At 38.2% G+C, this 15,161-nt stretch overlaps 1 protein-coding gene across 1 annotated transcript in view; it reads left to right on the top strand.

The window, feature by feature from the left end:
* Wdhd1 (WD repeat and HMG-box DNA binding protein 1) overlaps window positions 1–15,161 on the top strand; it is a 72,810-nt gene that overhangs the window by 14,533 nt on the left and 43,116 nt on the right. Inside the window, exons 8-14 of the mRNA XM_042682612.1 lie at window positions 2,366–2,458; window positions 3,978–4,084; window positions 4,271–4,412; window positions 7,660–7,867; window positions 10,206–10,387; window positions 11,290–11,474; window positions 13,242–13,483. Coding sequence (XP_042538546.1) covers window positions 2,366–2,458; window positions 3,978–4,084; window positions 4,271–4,412; window positions 7,660–7,867; window positions 10,206–10,387; window positions 11,290–11,474; window positions 13,242–13,483 — 1,159 coding nt within the window. The remainder of the gene's footprint in view (window positions 1–2,365; window positions 2,459–3,977; window positions 4,085–4,270; window positions 4,413–7,659; window positions 7,868–10,205; window positions 10,388–11,289; window positions 11,475–13,241; window positions 13,484–15,161) is intronic.

Below are 15,161 nucleotides of genomic sequence, written 5' to 3'. Positions count from 1 at the left end.
TCAGAGTGGCAGAGTGCTAGTTTTCAGGGGGAAAAAATGGCTTAAGGACAGTGCCTAGGCCCTAAATTCAAGCCCCACAACTGACAAAAAAAAAAAAAGTAATAATAAATAAAATAGAGTTAAAGATGTCTAAGAAGTTACTTTTCCATAAATAGTTAAGTATATGTAACATGCATTCCTATATACTCTGTTTATATTTGCCATTGGATAGAAGTAGGATTTAGGGATGGAAGATTTTTTTCAGAATATATGCTTTGTGTTATGTCACTTTTTTTTTATTATTATTATTTGGTTGTGGGGCTTGAACTGAGGCCTGGTCACTTTTCTGCTCAAGGCGAGCACTCTACCACTTTGAGCCACAGCTCCACTTCCGGGTTTTTGGTGGTTAATTGGAGATAAGAGTCTCATGGACTTTTCTGCACAAGCTGGCTTTGAACCTGGAGCCTCAGATCTCAGCCTCCTGCTTAGCTAGGATTATGGGTGTGAGCCACCAGCGCCGAGGTCATGTCAACTTTGAAGAGTGTACATTGTGTATGAAAGTAATCATTGAGCTCAAAGAGAATCCAGTGTACTTTGGTACTTTTCTCTGCTGGTAATCTAATTGGAAGTAAAGCTAATATTAATAATTTTTATAAGCATGGAAAAAGTACTTTGTTTTGTTTTGGTGCTGGGCCTCATGAATGCCAAATGTTCACTCTGCCACTGAGCTACATCCCCAGTTCCTACAGTATTTATTTATTTATTTATTGCTAATCTGGAATTTGGAGGAATTATGTAAGAAGTTAATTTTTTCTCTTTTTTTGATTCCAGTACTAGGGCTTGAGCTTAGTGCCTCATACTCTCACTTGGCATTTTCTCTCAAGGCTGGCTCTCTTCTACTTAAACCATACCTCCACTTTGGGCTTTTTGCTGGTTAATTGGAGATAAATCTCATAACCTATTCACTGGGCTGGCTTTGAACTGAAATCCTCAGGTCTCAGCCTCTTGAGTAGCTAGAATTACTGACGTGAGCTACCAGCATCCAGCTTAGAATTTTTATTTTTATTTTTTGTTTATGAGGCTTGAACTCTGGGTCTGGGTGCTGTCCTTCAGCTCTTCAGCTCAAGGCTAGCGCTCTACCACTTGAGCCACAGTGCCACTTCCAGTTTTCTGAAGGATTTATTGGATTTAAGAGTCTCACGGACTTTCTTGCCCAGGCTAGCTTTGAACAGCAGTCCTCAGATCTCAGCCTCCTAAGTAGTGTGAGCAGCGCCCGGCTGAGCTTAGAATTTTTTAACTTTGTTATTGTTGTTGTTGTTCCAGTACTTGGGTTTTAATTTAGGGCCTCATGGTCGTGTTTGGCCTTTTCATGTAAGGCTGGTGCTCTACTCATAAGGCACAACTCCACTCTATAAATTTCTCTTTTCTTTGTATTTTTGATATTCAAAGGATTCAGATTTCCTTTTAGGAAAATGAGCTGAATATTGAGATGCAGAACCTAGATTCCCTTAGAAATAGCATTAAAAATACTATTAAGCCAAGCGCTGGTGGCTGACACTGTCATCCTAGCGACTCAGGAGGCTGAGATCTGAGGATTGAGGTTCGACGCCAGTCTGGGCTATGAGAATTTATCATCAATTAACCACAAACGCCAGAATTAGTGTTGTGGTTCAAGATGTAGAGTGCTGCCTTGAATACAAAAGCCAAGGACAGGGCACAGGCCCAGAGTTCAAGTCCCAGGGCTGGCAAAAATAATAATGCAGCTAAGTATTGTCTGTTTTTTATTCCCAAATAGTAAAATGATCATCCATGGGTTTTTTTTTTTTTTGAAGTCTTCAACTTTTTTTAATTCAATTTTATTGTAAAGTTACCTGAGTGAGGTAATGAGTACATTTCTTTTCATACATTGTCACCCCCTCCTTTGTTTTTTTCTTACTTTCCCTTCCCTCTCCCACTTCCCCTGTTCTCCCCCCATCACCCATGTTTTTTATTTCAGTATTTTAAATAATTTTTTGTTTTGTTAGATTCAATTAAAATTAAAATTTCCTTATATATTTTTTTGTCAGTTGCGGGGCTTGAACTATGGGCCTGGGCACTGTGCCTGAGCTTTGCAGCTCAAGGCGAGAGCTCTACCACTTGAGTCACAGCGCCACTTCCAGTTTTCTGGTGGTTAATTGAAGATAAGAGTCTCACGGACTTTCTTACCCAGGCTGTCTTTGAACTGTGATCCTCAGATCTCACCCTCTTGAGTGGCTAGGATTACAGGTGTCAGTCACTGGCACCTAGCTTCCTTATATATTTTATAAATGTATGTATGTTTTATAAATTTATCCTCTTCAAATTGAACTTATATAAACTTTTGTTTAAATTTTGTATTTTCTAATAGTTACTCGCAATTCCTGTGGAAAAATCTGTAAAATTATATAGAAGAGAAACATGGAGTAATCAATTCGATCTTTCAGATAGTTTCATCTCTCAGGTAGGTTTTGTGACACTTTCAGGAGACCATAGGAATACTTAATGGCTACTCCACCAAATACTGTTGCAGTGGGAAGTGGAGAAAAGTTTCCCACTATTTGCGCATATGCGCACGTGTGTGTGTGTGTGTGTGTGTGTGCGTGTGCGTGTGCGTGTGTGTGTGTGTGTGTGTGTGTGTTTTAAGAAAAAAGACTAGCCTTCTCCATGGTGAATTGCTAACTCTTCTTTTTTTTTGGCTAGTCCTGAGGCTTGACCTCGGCCTGGAAACTGTCCCTGAGCTTCTTTTGCTCAAGGCTAGCACTCTGACACTTGAGCCATAGCACCACTTCTGGCCTTTTCTGTTTATGTGGTACTGCGGAATTGAACCCAGGGCTTCATGCATGCTAGGCAAGCACTGTACCACTAGGCCACATTCCCAGCATTTGCTAACTCTTACATGACCTTTCTCTTATATGCTTTGATAAGGAAAAAAGTACTTTTGAAGTCTAAAATCAAATTTAACCCTAGCTTAATAATTAGAGCAATTAATTTTTGTTTTTATTGTAAAGTAAGTGGAATTTTAGAGCAAGAAAGGTTAGTACGTTCTTCTTGCTTATTCTCTAGTCTCTGTCATTTTCATATCTTAAATTTTAGAGCAAGGAAAGTTATTGTAGTTCTCTCTTTTAGACACATGCATGTGTGTACACACACCCATACCCACATGATTTTTTTTTTTTTTTTTGGATCAGTCATGGGTTCTAAACTTTAGGCCTGGGCATTGTCTCTCAGCTCTTCAGCTCAAAGCTAGTGCTCTACCATTTGAGCCGCAGTGCCACTTCTGGCTTTTTCTGCTTATGTGGTGCTGAAGAATGGAACCCAGGTCCTCATGCATGCAAGGCAAGCACTCTACCACTGAGCCACCTTCCCAACCCTCCCTCCCCCACATGATATTTTAAATATAAATTTTATTTTCAAAATGATATACAGAAGGGTTACAGTTCTATAAGTAAGGTAGAGAGTACATTTATTACCTCCTCCCTCATTTTTTCCCTACCCACATATTTTATAATTAAGGAATCAAAGACTCAATAGGTGAATACTGACTTAAGAAGGGTCACGTACTTCACTTATTGGTTGTCTTCATCTTGATGGTGAATGAATGTTAAGAGGGTACCTTGTACTGTCTATTTCCAAGATGATTTATTTTTAGATTTTACTTTTTTCTTTTACTCTTTTTTTTTTTTTTGTGGGGCTTGAACTCAGGGCCTGGCATTGTCCCTGAACTTTTTTACTCAAGGCTGGCATTCTACTATTTTGGTTACAGTGCCACTTCCAAGATTTTACTTTTAAAATTTGACACTGATATAATTTTCTTGTGGCAATTTTCTCTTTTCTTGAAAAAGTAAAAATAAAAAACAAGTCTTTGTCTTATCTTTTGTATATCAAATATATTTATAAATAATAGAGAATAGGAATTTTAAAAATTGGGGATAGTGGATATTAGTTTAAAATAAGATGTTATTTATTGTTTTTCATTACAGAGCCTCAATGTAGTAACCTGGTCTCCCTGTGGTCAGTACTTAGCTGCAGGTAGCATTAATGGTTTAATTATAGTTTGGAATGTGGAAACCAAAGTGTGCATGGAAAGGTATGATTCCTGTTCTTTTTTGCTCATTTCTATTATGTTTTTGTATTACTATGAACTATTTTAAAATTGACATGTACAGTTTCCAGATTTTCAAAAGCCTTTTCTAACCACAAATTATCTAAAGAACCTCACAGTTTATATTTTTCTTAACAGTATTTTAAAGAGCTTGCTCTTTATAATTTTTAGGGTGAAACATGAGAAAGGTTATACAATTTGTGGCCTGGCCTGGCATCCTACTTGTGATCAGATATCTTACACTGATGCTGAGGGAAATCTTGGGCTCCTGGAAAATGTCTGTGACTCCAGTGGAAAGACTTCAAGAAGTAAGGTAATGTAGATTAAGGTAGAGCATTTTCTCCCAGCTGTTTCTACATTTGAATGTATTCGAAGACAACAAATTACTCTATGCTCTTGTGAAATTATAATTCATATTTCTGTTCTTTGATGCTCAACAGTTATTTATAGTTATAGACTTTTTAAAAATTTGTTTTGATTTCAGTAGTACTGTGGTTTGAACTGAGAGCCTTGTGCTTTCTACGCACATGCTCTACTACAAGAGCCATACCCTCAGCCCTAGCAATTATCTATAATAAAGAAAACTTTCAGCTGGGTGCCAGTAGCTCATGCCTATAAACCTAGTTACTCAGGAGGCTGTGATTTGAGGATTGAGGTTTGAAGCCAGCTTGGGCAGAAAGCTCGTGAGACTCTTATATCAAATAAACCACTCAAAAAAGCTGGATAGAGGCTGGGAGGGTGGCTTAGTGGTAGAGTGCTTGCCTTGCATGCATGAGGCCCAGGGTTTGATTCCTCAGCACCACATAAGCAAAAAAAGCCAGAAGTGGCGCTGTGTGTAGCACTGTGATAGAGTGCTAGCCTTGAGCTGATGAGCTGAGGAACAGCATCCAGGCCCAGAGTTCAGGCCCCACAGCTGACCAAAAAAAAAAAAAAGCTGGACATGGTGCTGTGGCTCAAGGGTAGAGTGCTCACCTTGAGCAAAAGAAGCTCAGGGACAGCTCCCAGGCCCAGAGTTCAAGTCCCAGGACTGGCAAAAAAGAAAACTTTCTTTTACCTTTTTTTTCCTTTTTGTGGCACTGGGGATTGAACACTAGGCCTCATGGTTCCTAGGAAAGTATTCTTCCACTTGAGTCACAACTCAGTCCTCAACTTTTTAATCTTTTTACCAATTGGCATGATCTCTATTCTTCCTGAAAGCCCTATTAATATTACCCTAAGGGGGGGGATTAAATGATTAATTACATAAGGGTAGAGAAAATAAAATAATGTCAGTAATAAAATTCTAGAGCCAGGCGCCAGTGGCTCATGCCTGTAATCCTAGCTACTAATGAGGCTGAGATCTGAAGATTACGGTTCAAAGCCAGCCCTGGAAGGAAAGTCTGTGAAACTATTATCTCCAGTAAACTACCAGAAAAACGGATATGGCCTTGTGGCTCAAGTGGTAGAGCGCTAGTCTTGAGCTTAAGAGCTGAGGGACAATGCCCAGGTCCAGAGTTCAAGCCCCATGACTGAAAGAAAAAAAAATCTTAGAAAGTTGAAAATAGAAGAATGATTGGAAATGAGCTTTTCAAAGAATTGGATCCTATGATTGTAATGGAGGAAGCTAAAGTATAGCTCAGTTTGCCTGCCTAAATTCCCAAAGATTCAGAATTTGATAGCATTAAGCACTGCTGAAAGTGGGGCTGACAGTAGTAAAGTTGACTTAAGAAGCAAATAGATTGCTCCATTATCAATATCTGCCATGTCTAGTGCTGCAAGGTAAACAGGTACCTAGAAGAGGCATAGAGTGGAATGAGAAAGAAAGGCACAAAGACAATCTCGCTAGTGGGTACTCCATCTCTCAGGACAAAGGGCCTTAGTTCATCTCCCAGGCAGCTTTTATTATCCAGTATGATTTAGTAGGAAAAGCAGTAAACTTTGTACATAACTAGTAATGAGTAAATAGGGTTTTTTTCCTAACACAAAGTGGAAATCATTTTGGTAGAAAAGTTACCCCAAACTGAACATAAGCTCTTTTGCCAGTCTTGGGGCTTGAACTCAGGGCCTAGGCACTGTCCCTGAGCTTCTTGTGCTTAAGGCTAGCACTCTACCACTTGAGCCACAGCGCCACTTCTGGCTTTTTCTGTTTATGTGGTACTGAGGAATGAAACCCAGGGCTTCCTGCATGGCAGGCAAGCAATCATTAAGCCACATTCCCAACCCTGAATATAAGCTCTTAAGCTTTAACATTCTTGAATAAACTAGTTATTTTCTTAACTTGGTAAGAAAAGGGTCTTAAGCCAATATTCTTTTTTTTTTCTCCAAATATTTCTCCAAATCTACATATGTTTCACAATAACTGTGGCATGGTTATACCTAGCTAAGGTCACAAACATATTTTAACCTTCACAACGATAATCATCATCACCTTAATCTACAAAGTTTATGAACTCTACAAACTTTACAATGAGACTATTTCTTCAAATCGAGTGATAATGTACTTTCCTTTTGCTTAGTATCAGCTGTTCCTTCTTTCTCTCTCATTCCCTCCCTCCCATCACCACCCTTGAGTTGCTTAGTTCTTTTTTGCCAGGATGCTTAGTACAGCTGATGGGCCACTTACCCCAGTCAGAATGGCCTATATTCTGAATTCAAACAATGTTTAATAAAATGAGAGAACAGAAAAAGGTACTTCTAAATTCATGTGTTTAAACATAATTTAATGGACAGATGGTAACAAAATGTTAGTTAGCCATTTTAGCCCTAAAAGTTTATGAACCCAAATTAAAAATTTTTTTGCATTTTCTTGTTGGAAAATTGGGTCTTTGCCTCATCTTCATGATGAGGGATTTAAAATGATGACAGGTATTATGACAGAAATATATACTGTGAAGAACAAAATAATATTTATTTCCATAGAAACATTTATGCTATATTCTTTATTAGTGGTCTTCTGATAAATTTATATTCCTGAATTATAAATTTATATTGTCTTAACATTTGTATAATTTCTTTCATCATGTAGGAATAATTTATAATTTCTGAAATGTATCTGCTGATTACTTTGTAAAGTGAGTGAAATACTTGTTTACAATGACATTTAACTTCTGTTTATATGTTTATGTTCCTAGAAAATAATAATGAAATTTATGTTGAATTTCTTTGCTTCCTGTTTTTCTATTGGTGCTATCACTTTGTTTCTTTAAACATAAAAATATAACAACAAAAACTCCCAACTAGCTTTAACTGGGATGGTTTAAAGTAAATGTGTGAAAAGGTAAGTGAAGCTGGGTATACAGGCACATGCCTGTAATCCCAGCACTGGAGAAGCTGAGATGGGGAGATCTCAAGTTCCAAGCCATCCTAAAAAACTATATAAGAAGATCTTGTCTCAAAGTAAACTAAAAGTAAATGGGAGAATGTCTTCTGAGAGACTTGTCTCTTGGGGCTACATAGTTCAGTGCTACAGCACTTTCCTATCAAGAGCAAAAGGTCTATCCTAGAACCACCAAAACCAAAAAAGGGATAGCTTTTTAGTTGAGTTTCACTAATAAGTGCTAAATTATATTCGTTTGTTCAAGGTATCTAGCAGAGTGGAAAAGGATTACAATGATCTTTTTGATGGAGATGATATAAGTAATCCTGGAGACTTTCTACATGACAGTGCAGTGGAGATTCCCTCTTTTTCAAAAGGGGTTCTGGATGATGATAATGATGATGACCTCACACTTGCTTCCAGTCGTTCTAGACATCGAAGTCACATCCTAGAAGATGATGAAAACTCAGTTGGTATGTATTGGACTGCGTTCATTCGCCTTGATAAATTTTTTTTTTTTGGATCAGGTCGTGGGGCCTGAACTCTGGGCCTGGGCACTGTCCCTCAGCTCTTCAGCTCAAGGCTAGCACTCTATACTTGAGCCACAGCTCCACTTCTGGCTTTTTCTGCTTATGTGGTGCTGAGGAATTATACCCAGGGCCTCAGGCATGCAAGGCAAGTGCTCTACCACTGAGCCACCTTCCCAGCCCCAATAATTTTTTTTAAGTTAAATCTGTTATTTAAAGAGATTTAAATCACAGAATATAGTCAGAGTCATGCTTATATTAAAGTTTATATCATATTCTGAATTATATTCAGTTAAAATTGAAAGTTTCAGATCAGCCATGCCAAGTGATTTCTAGTTGGGAGCATGACTTTTTTTTTATTACAAATTCCTTTATAATAGAGGAGGGATGACAGATTTTTTTTTTTTAAAGAATGTTGGGAAGAGAACAAAGCATAAGGTGTTTAGGTAATAAATTTGCATTTCTTCAAAAACTCAGGTTCCCAACACTACAGGCGAGAGTTGACGCTGTTGTTAATCACGTTTTGGGGGCTGCGGTGGTGGCTGCAGTAGAGGGCCCAAGGTGGCCTAGAAAGGCGAGTGGGACACAGAAGGCCCCTGGTAGAGAAAAAGTCTAGTATTTTTCCCACTCATGCATCAAATGTAATTGAATACTTTTGGGGGAGGCCAGTCCTGGGGCTTGTACTCAGAACCTGGCACTATCCCTGAGCCTCTTGCTCAAGTCTAGGGGACCATGACTTTTGAAGAATGAACTCTTGCATTATATTTGCAAACTAGGAAAAGAAGATAAATACCAAACAAGGAGAAGGAAGGAATAAAGCATGTGATTCAATGAAATTGACAAGAAAAAAAAGTAAAGTTATGAAACCAAAAACTAGTTCTTTGAAAAGAACAATGAAATTGCTAAGTATCTAACCTGAGTGACTAAGAAAAAGAAATGTTATTTTTCATTCACTTATTCATTCATTCATTTAGTAGCAGGGCTTGTACTCAGGGTCCCAAGTGCTCTATTTTTTCACCCATAGTTGGTGCTCTGTCACTTGAGCCACACTTCCAGTCTAGCCCTTTGGCTAGTTAATTGGAGATGGAGATGGACTTTTCTTCCTGTGCTACCTTCAAACCTCAGTCTTCAGTCTCTTGAAGTAGCAAGGCTTACCGGTGTAAACCAATAGCATCCTGTTTGTTTCTTTTGACGAGGAGAGGAAGATGGTGTTACAGTACTGGTATTTGAACTCAGAGCCTTGTGCTTGCTAGGTAGGCACTCTACCTCCTATCCAAGTAAGTTTCCCAAAATTTTGCTTGGCAGCTCACTGGCAATAAATTCTCTGTTATTTCACTCTTCCCCCCGCCCACCCCTGCCAGTCTTGGGGCTTGAACTCAGGGCCTGAGTACTGTCCCTGAGCTTCTTTTTGGTTAAGGCTAGCACTCTACCACTTGAGTCACAGCACCACTTCTGGCTTTTTCTGTTTATGTGTTATTGAGGAATCGAACCCAGGGCTTCATGCATGCTAGGCAAGCACTCTACCAGTAAGCCACCTTCCAAACTCTTACTTTTCTTAAATGATAGGTTTGCTTCATTTATTTCCAAAAAGTTAGTCATATTTTCAGATCTTTATAACCATAGTTTATTTTGTTAAAATAATGATAACAAATAATAATCAGTTTACCTTAGAACTGAAACTATTGCCGAACTTTTTTTTTTTTTTTTTTTTTGGTGCCAGTCCAGGGGCTTGAACTCAGGTCCTGGAGCTGTCCCTGAGCTTTTTAGCTCAAGGCTGGCACTCTACTACTGGAGCCACAGCTTTACTTCTGGCTGTTTTGGGCGGTTAGTTGGAGATAAGAGTCTCACAGAATTTCTTGCATAGGCTGATTTGAACCATGATCCTCAGATCTCAGCCTCCTTAGGATTATAGGGTGAGCCACTGGCACCTGGCCTAACTTAAATTTTTTTTATAGTGGTCATCATACTTTTTGTTTAACATACAAGACTTTTTAAAGAAAGAATCTGTGTAAGGATGTAGATTAAAAAAGTATTATTACTATAAGAACATGGTGGCTAACAATACAGGGACCACTAATATAGTCGTATTGGTAGTTGGTACAACTGCTTTATTGGTTCCAAGGCACTGAGTGTCACCTACCAGTGCTTTTGTACCATTGCTATCTCTTTTAGCATGTGTAATGCCATTTATTATGTATGAATGGACAGATTATTGAAGTATTCAATCCTCCTCCCCCCCAGGTTATTGGTATTCATACTTCTCTTTTAATCCTTTGTGTTGTAGATGTTACAATGCTAAAAACCGGTCTTCTCAAGGAGGAAGAGGAAGATGATCAGGCAGGCAGTAGTCACAATCTACCACTTGTAACATCCCAAAGGCCATTTTATGATGGGCCCATGCCAACTCCTCGACAAAAGCCCTTCCAGTCAGGTTCTACACCCCTACATCTTACTCACAGATTCATGGTAAGCCTTCAATGTACAATCAACTTTTAAAATAGCTTTTCAAGCTGAGTGGCGGTGGCTTACTCCTATAATCCTAGCTATTCAGGAGGCTGATTTTGGTTTGAAGCCAGCCTGGACAGGAAAGTCCATGAGACTTTTATCTCTAGTTAACCAGCAAAAAGCTGGAAGTGGAGCTGTGGCTCAGGTGGTAGGTGGTACCTTTGTATGGGAAAAAAATCTCAGGGACAGTGCCCAGGCTTTGAGTTCAAGCCGCAGGGTAGGCACACACAAAACACAAAAGTGTTGTTTGCAGTAAAGGAGGAGGGGGCAGGGAAAAGGGAGGAGGAGGAGGAGGAGGATAGCAGTGTAGGTTTTTTTTTTTGTTTTTTGTTTTTGTGGGGGTTTTTGTCAGTCGTGGAGCTTGGACTCAGGGTCTGAGCACACTGTCCCTGAGCTCTTTTGCTCAAGGCTAGCATTTTACCACTTTGAGCCACAGCTCTACTTCTGTTTTTTGGTGGTTAATTGGAGATAAGAGTCTCATGGACTTTCCTACCTGGCCTGGCTTTGATTGTCAGATGTCAGCCTCCTGAACCACTGGCACCTGGCCAGTGTAGTTTTTTTAAATGCTAAAATAAGTAGGTATATATGGTCATCTATATTAGCTGCCTTGCCTAATCAATGTACGTAAAAGTATGTACTTTCCCACGAATAAAGAATATTAGTCATTGTAAATCTTTTGTACAGTTGTAGCTCAATTGGTAATTGATGTTACTCTTGTTGCCTAAAACTATAGTTTGATGTGATAACACCCATAACTTAAACATTGGTATAGTATGAATTGTAATATTATTAATTGGTAGTATTATAGTTGCTAATTCTAAAAATTTCAGCCTTTCTTAGACTTCAATTTTATCTATTTGTAGGTATGGAATTCTATTGGAATTATTCGTTGTTATAATGATGAGCAAGACAATGCCATAGACGTAGAGTTCCATGATACCTCCATACACCATGCAACACACCTATCAAACAGTTTGAATTATACAGTAGCAGATCTTTCCCATGAAGCTATTTTGTTGGCGAGTGAAAGCACTGATGAACTAGCAAGGTAAATTCAAGATTATGAGAGAGAGTTCAGCATTGTTAAGTTGTTAATTATATTTTTAAATGAAATCCAGAAGGAATTTTTGGCACATACACCAGTACACTCATAATACCTCCGACCGTGTCTGTTTTCTCTGATTGTTTCCTCATGACATTCTTTAATTGCATACCAAAGCAATGTATGTAAATTGTAATATGAGATGTGGAATTACTTTTACATTGTTAGTGCTGTTACTACTATTATAGATTCGTTGACGATGGAATACAGATGATTAGAAAAAGAAAGTTCCTTCTAGAATCCTGTTCTCAGCTATAAGTACTGTTAACAGTCAGATGTATATCTTTGAAGCCATACTAGTATGTTATGAATCTTTTTAAAGTTTACTGTATTGCAGTATAATTTATATGCAATGAAATGCACTCATGTATAGTTTTGAGTTGACAGATGCATATATATTGAGGTATGACTACTGTAATCAAAACAGATTTTTTTTTTCCTACTGTACTGGGGTTTGAACTCAGGGTTTTATGGATGGCATTCTATGATATGAGCTATACTCCCTAACTCCTTTTTGTTACTTTTTAAAAACAGGGTTCTATAATTATGCCTAGGCCAGTCTGGATGGCAGTCTTCTAACTTATACTTCCCACTTATTGGGAAAATAGGTATATACTACATCAGCTTTTTACTGGCTAAGATGAGATCTTCTGATCTCTGTCTCCAGAATAACTGTTAGAATATACTGATGTGTGCCATCATATAATATTCTTTATATTTTAAGTAAAATCTGTTTTCTCTTATTGTTTTGTAGTTAATTCATTTCTAGCCTACTGATGATGTTTTTCCACTATAGATTATATTTGAAATCTCTTTGAAAAAGAAATTTATGTATCTTCTTTATGGCATGTACTAATTATACAAAGGAGTTTCATTGTGCTATTTCTATGTTTGTATTATGTACTTTGATCATATTCACCTTTTCTGAGAAAGTCATTTTAAAAAACATTTCCAAATATTCTATTTATCAATTGCTCTTTTTCTTGACACTTCAGATTCCTTTATATGTTTTAATAGGTAGGTAAGGAGACAGAAAAATAGATGTAGAGAGAAAAATCATGATGGCAAAGTATTAGATTTAGAATTTTTTTTGAAAAAACACTTCTCATTTTTTAATATTATAAATTTCTCTCTTTTTAAACTTATTTTATTGTGGACGCCTTGGGCTTTGACAGATCTTTTTTTTTTTGGGTCCAGTCGTGGGGCCTGAACTCTAGGCCTGGGCGCTGTCCTTCAGCTCTTCAGCTCAAGGCTAGCTCTCTACCACTTGAGCCACAGCGCCACTTCTGGCTTTTTTCTTTTTGCTTATGTGGTGCTGAGGAATCGAACCCAGGGTCTCATGCATGCAAGGCAAGCGCTCTACCACTGAGCCACCTTCCCAGCCCCGACAGATCTCTTTTCTTGATACATTTGATGGATTTTTACCATTTCCCAGGTAATTTGAAATTAAAATATTTCTGATGAGATACATTTGTTCCTTGTTGCTATAATGGTCCACAATCTACGGGTGTTAATCACTTGGGAGTTAAATAAGTTGAAGCACCCAGTGGCTTAATGGTTTTATGTATTTCATTTTAAGGATAGTTCATGGGGCTGGCCTAGCATGCTGAAGACAGTGGGTCTGCCCCAGCTCAGGGATAGGAAGGAAAGGAGAAGGAAATTGAGAGGTCATAATTATTAACTTGGATTGTTTCTGTCTTGTTTAATTTTTAGCAAGCTTCACTGCCTACACTTCAGCTCTTGGGATTCAAGCAAAGAGTGGATGGTAGATATGCCTCAGCATGAGGATATTGAAGCCATTTGTCTTGGTCAGGGATGGGCTGCCGCCGCCACTAGTGCCTTGCTTCTTCGATTGTTTTCTATTGGAGGTGTTCAGAAAGAGATCTTCAGCCTTCCTGGGCCTGTGGTATCAATGGCAGGACATGGAGAACAGCTTTTAATTGTTTTTCATAGAGGTAGGATTTTTTCCTAGTTTTATAATTTGACTAGGACCTAAGTAAGACGGAAATTACTTGAGCTTTTCTGTTGTTGCTCTCTTTTTTTGGATAATATATACACCTCCTTTTGCATTTAGTGTTTGCATAAGTGAAGTCTTTGCGGAAAATTCTGTTGTATTTACTAATAGTAGTAAAAACAACATCTTATTTGTAGACTGTATTAAAGAGAAAATTTCAAGATGGAGTCTGGTTATTTCCATGCTTAAACCTTATCCTTTGGCAAGCACATCTTTCAGAGTTTAAATGCCTAAAAGATAAACCATTCTTTTCGTATGTAGGATCAAACAAAACAACCACAAAAAGCCAGAAGTAGGGGTTAGAGTCGTGGCTCAGTAGGTAGAGTGCTAACCAATGACCCAAAGTATCAGGTACCGAGTTTGAGTCCCTGTCTCAGACCTTAAAAAAATAAAGAAAAAGCCCAAAGTAGAGCTGTAGCTCAAGTGGTGGAGCACCAGCCTTAAGTGAAAAAGCTCAGGGACAGCACCCAGGCCATGAGTTCAAGCCCCAGGACCAATATAAAAATAAAGTCTGTGGACAATATTCACTCTTAGATTTCGTTTTTCTTTAGTATTAGTTAGAACTGTAAATTGGCTTTATGAGATATAGGACAAACATGTAGTTTGAGAAATTACTCTGGAATTTTATCAAAAACCACAGTTATAAATATATCTGTGGTCTATGACTTCTAAGTTGGTATCACCAGACCTATCTTACTCTATCTCCAGGCTCAAACATCCAATTGAAATCTGAAAATGGAGGGGTTTTTTGGTTATTTTGTTATTTCTGTCAGTCATGGGGCTTGAACTCTAGGCCTGGGCACTGTCCTTCAGTTCTTCAGCTCAAGGCTAGCACTCTACCACTTGAGCCATAGTGCCACTTCTGGTTTTTTCTGTGTATGTGGTGCTGAGGAATCGAACCCAGCACCTCATGCACAGAAGGCAAGCACTCTATCACTGAACTACCTTTCTAGCCCTGAATATGGAGTTTTAATAGTTGTCTCAAACTTAACTTCATCATAATAAAGCCCTGTTGCTTTTCCTTCTAAACTTGCTTTTTGCATAGTTTCTTTATTTTAGTAAATGCCTAACAATCCACTCGGTAAGCCCAAACTCCATCAATAAAGTCTTTCATCATGTCAATTCTCTTTTTTTTTTTTTTCAAATTTTTTATTGTGATTAAGTGGTTACATAATTTCCCAAATTTCACAGTATTGTGGGATAGTGATACTTAGTTAAAGTCACAAACACATTCTAACCTTCATGGAGCAAATTGTCTGTCAGTCTATAACATTTTATGAGTTCTATGAGCTTTGTGATACAGTTATTTCTTCCACATTGGGTGATATGTACATTTCTTTTGTTTTGCATAGATCAGCTGTTCCCTCTTTCCCACTGTTCCCTCCCTCCCATCGCTGCTGTTGAGTTGCTTAGTTCATTTTGGTCAATGTCCAGTGCAACTGATAGGTCCCACTGTTGTATGTTTTTCACTGATTCCCTATAGTTCTGTGTCATCCTCCTGGTTTCCCTCCAGTGTACATATATATACTATACATGTGATCAGCAGCATGGGTTTATTTAGTAGTGATTTGACCAGATGAGTGGAAATCCTTTGTTTCTTTTTTTTTTTTTTTTAAATT

The sequence above is a fragment of the Dipodomys spectabilis genome, unplaced genomic scaffold, assembly GCF_019054845.1.
Source record: "Dipodomys spectabilis isolate Male_0828 unplaced genomic scaffold, ASM1905484v1 ptg000073l, whole genome shotgun sequence".
In the NCBI taxonomy this organism is placed as follows: domain Eukaryota; kingdom Metazoa; phylum Chordata; class Mammalia; order Rodentia; family Heteromyidae; genus Dipodomys; species Dipodomys spectabilis.
The sequence above is the reverse complement of the archived record's forward strand: the minus strand, read 5'-3'. Positions and strand labels throughout refer to the sequence as shown.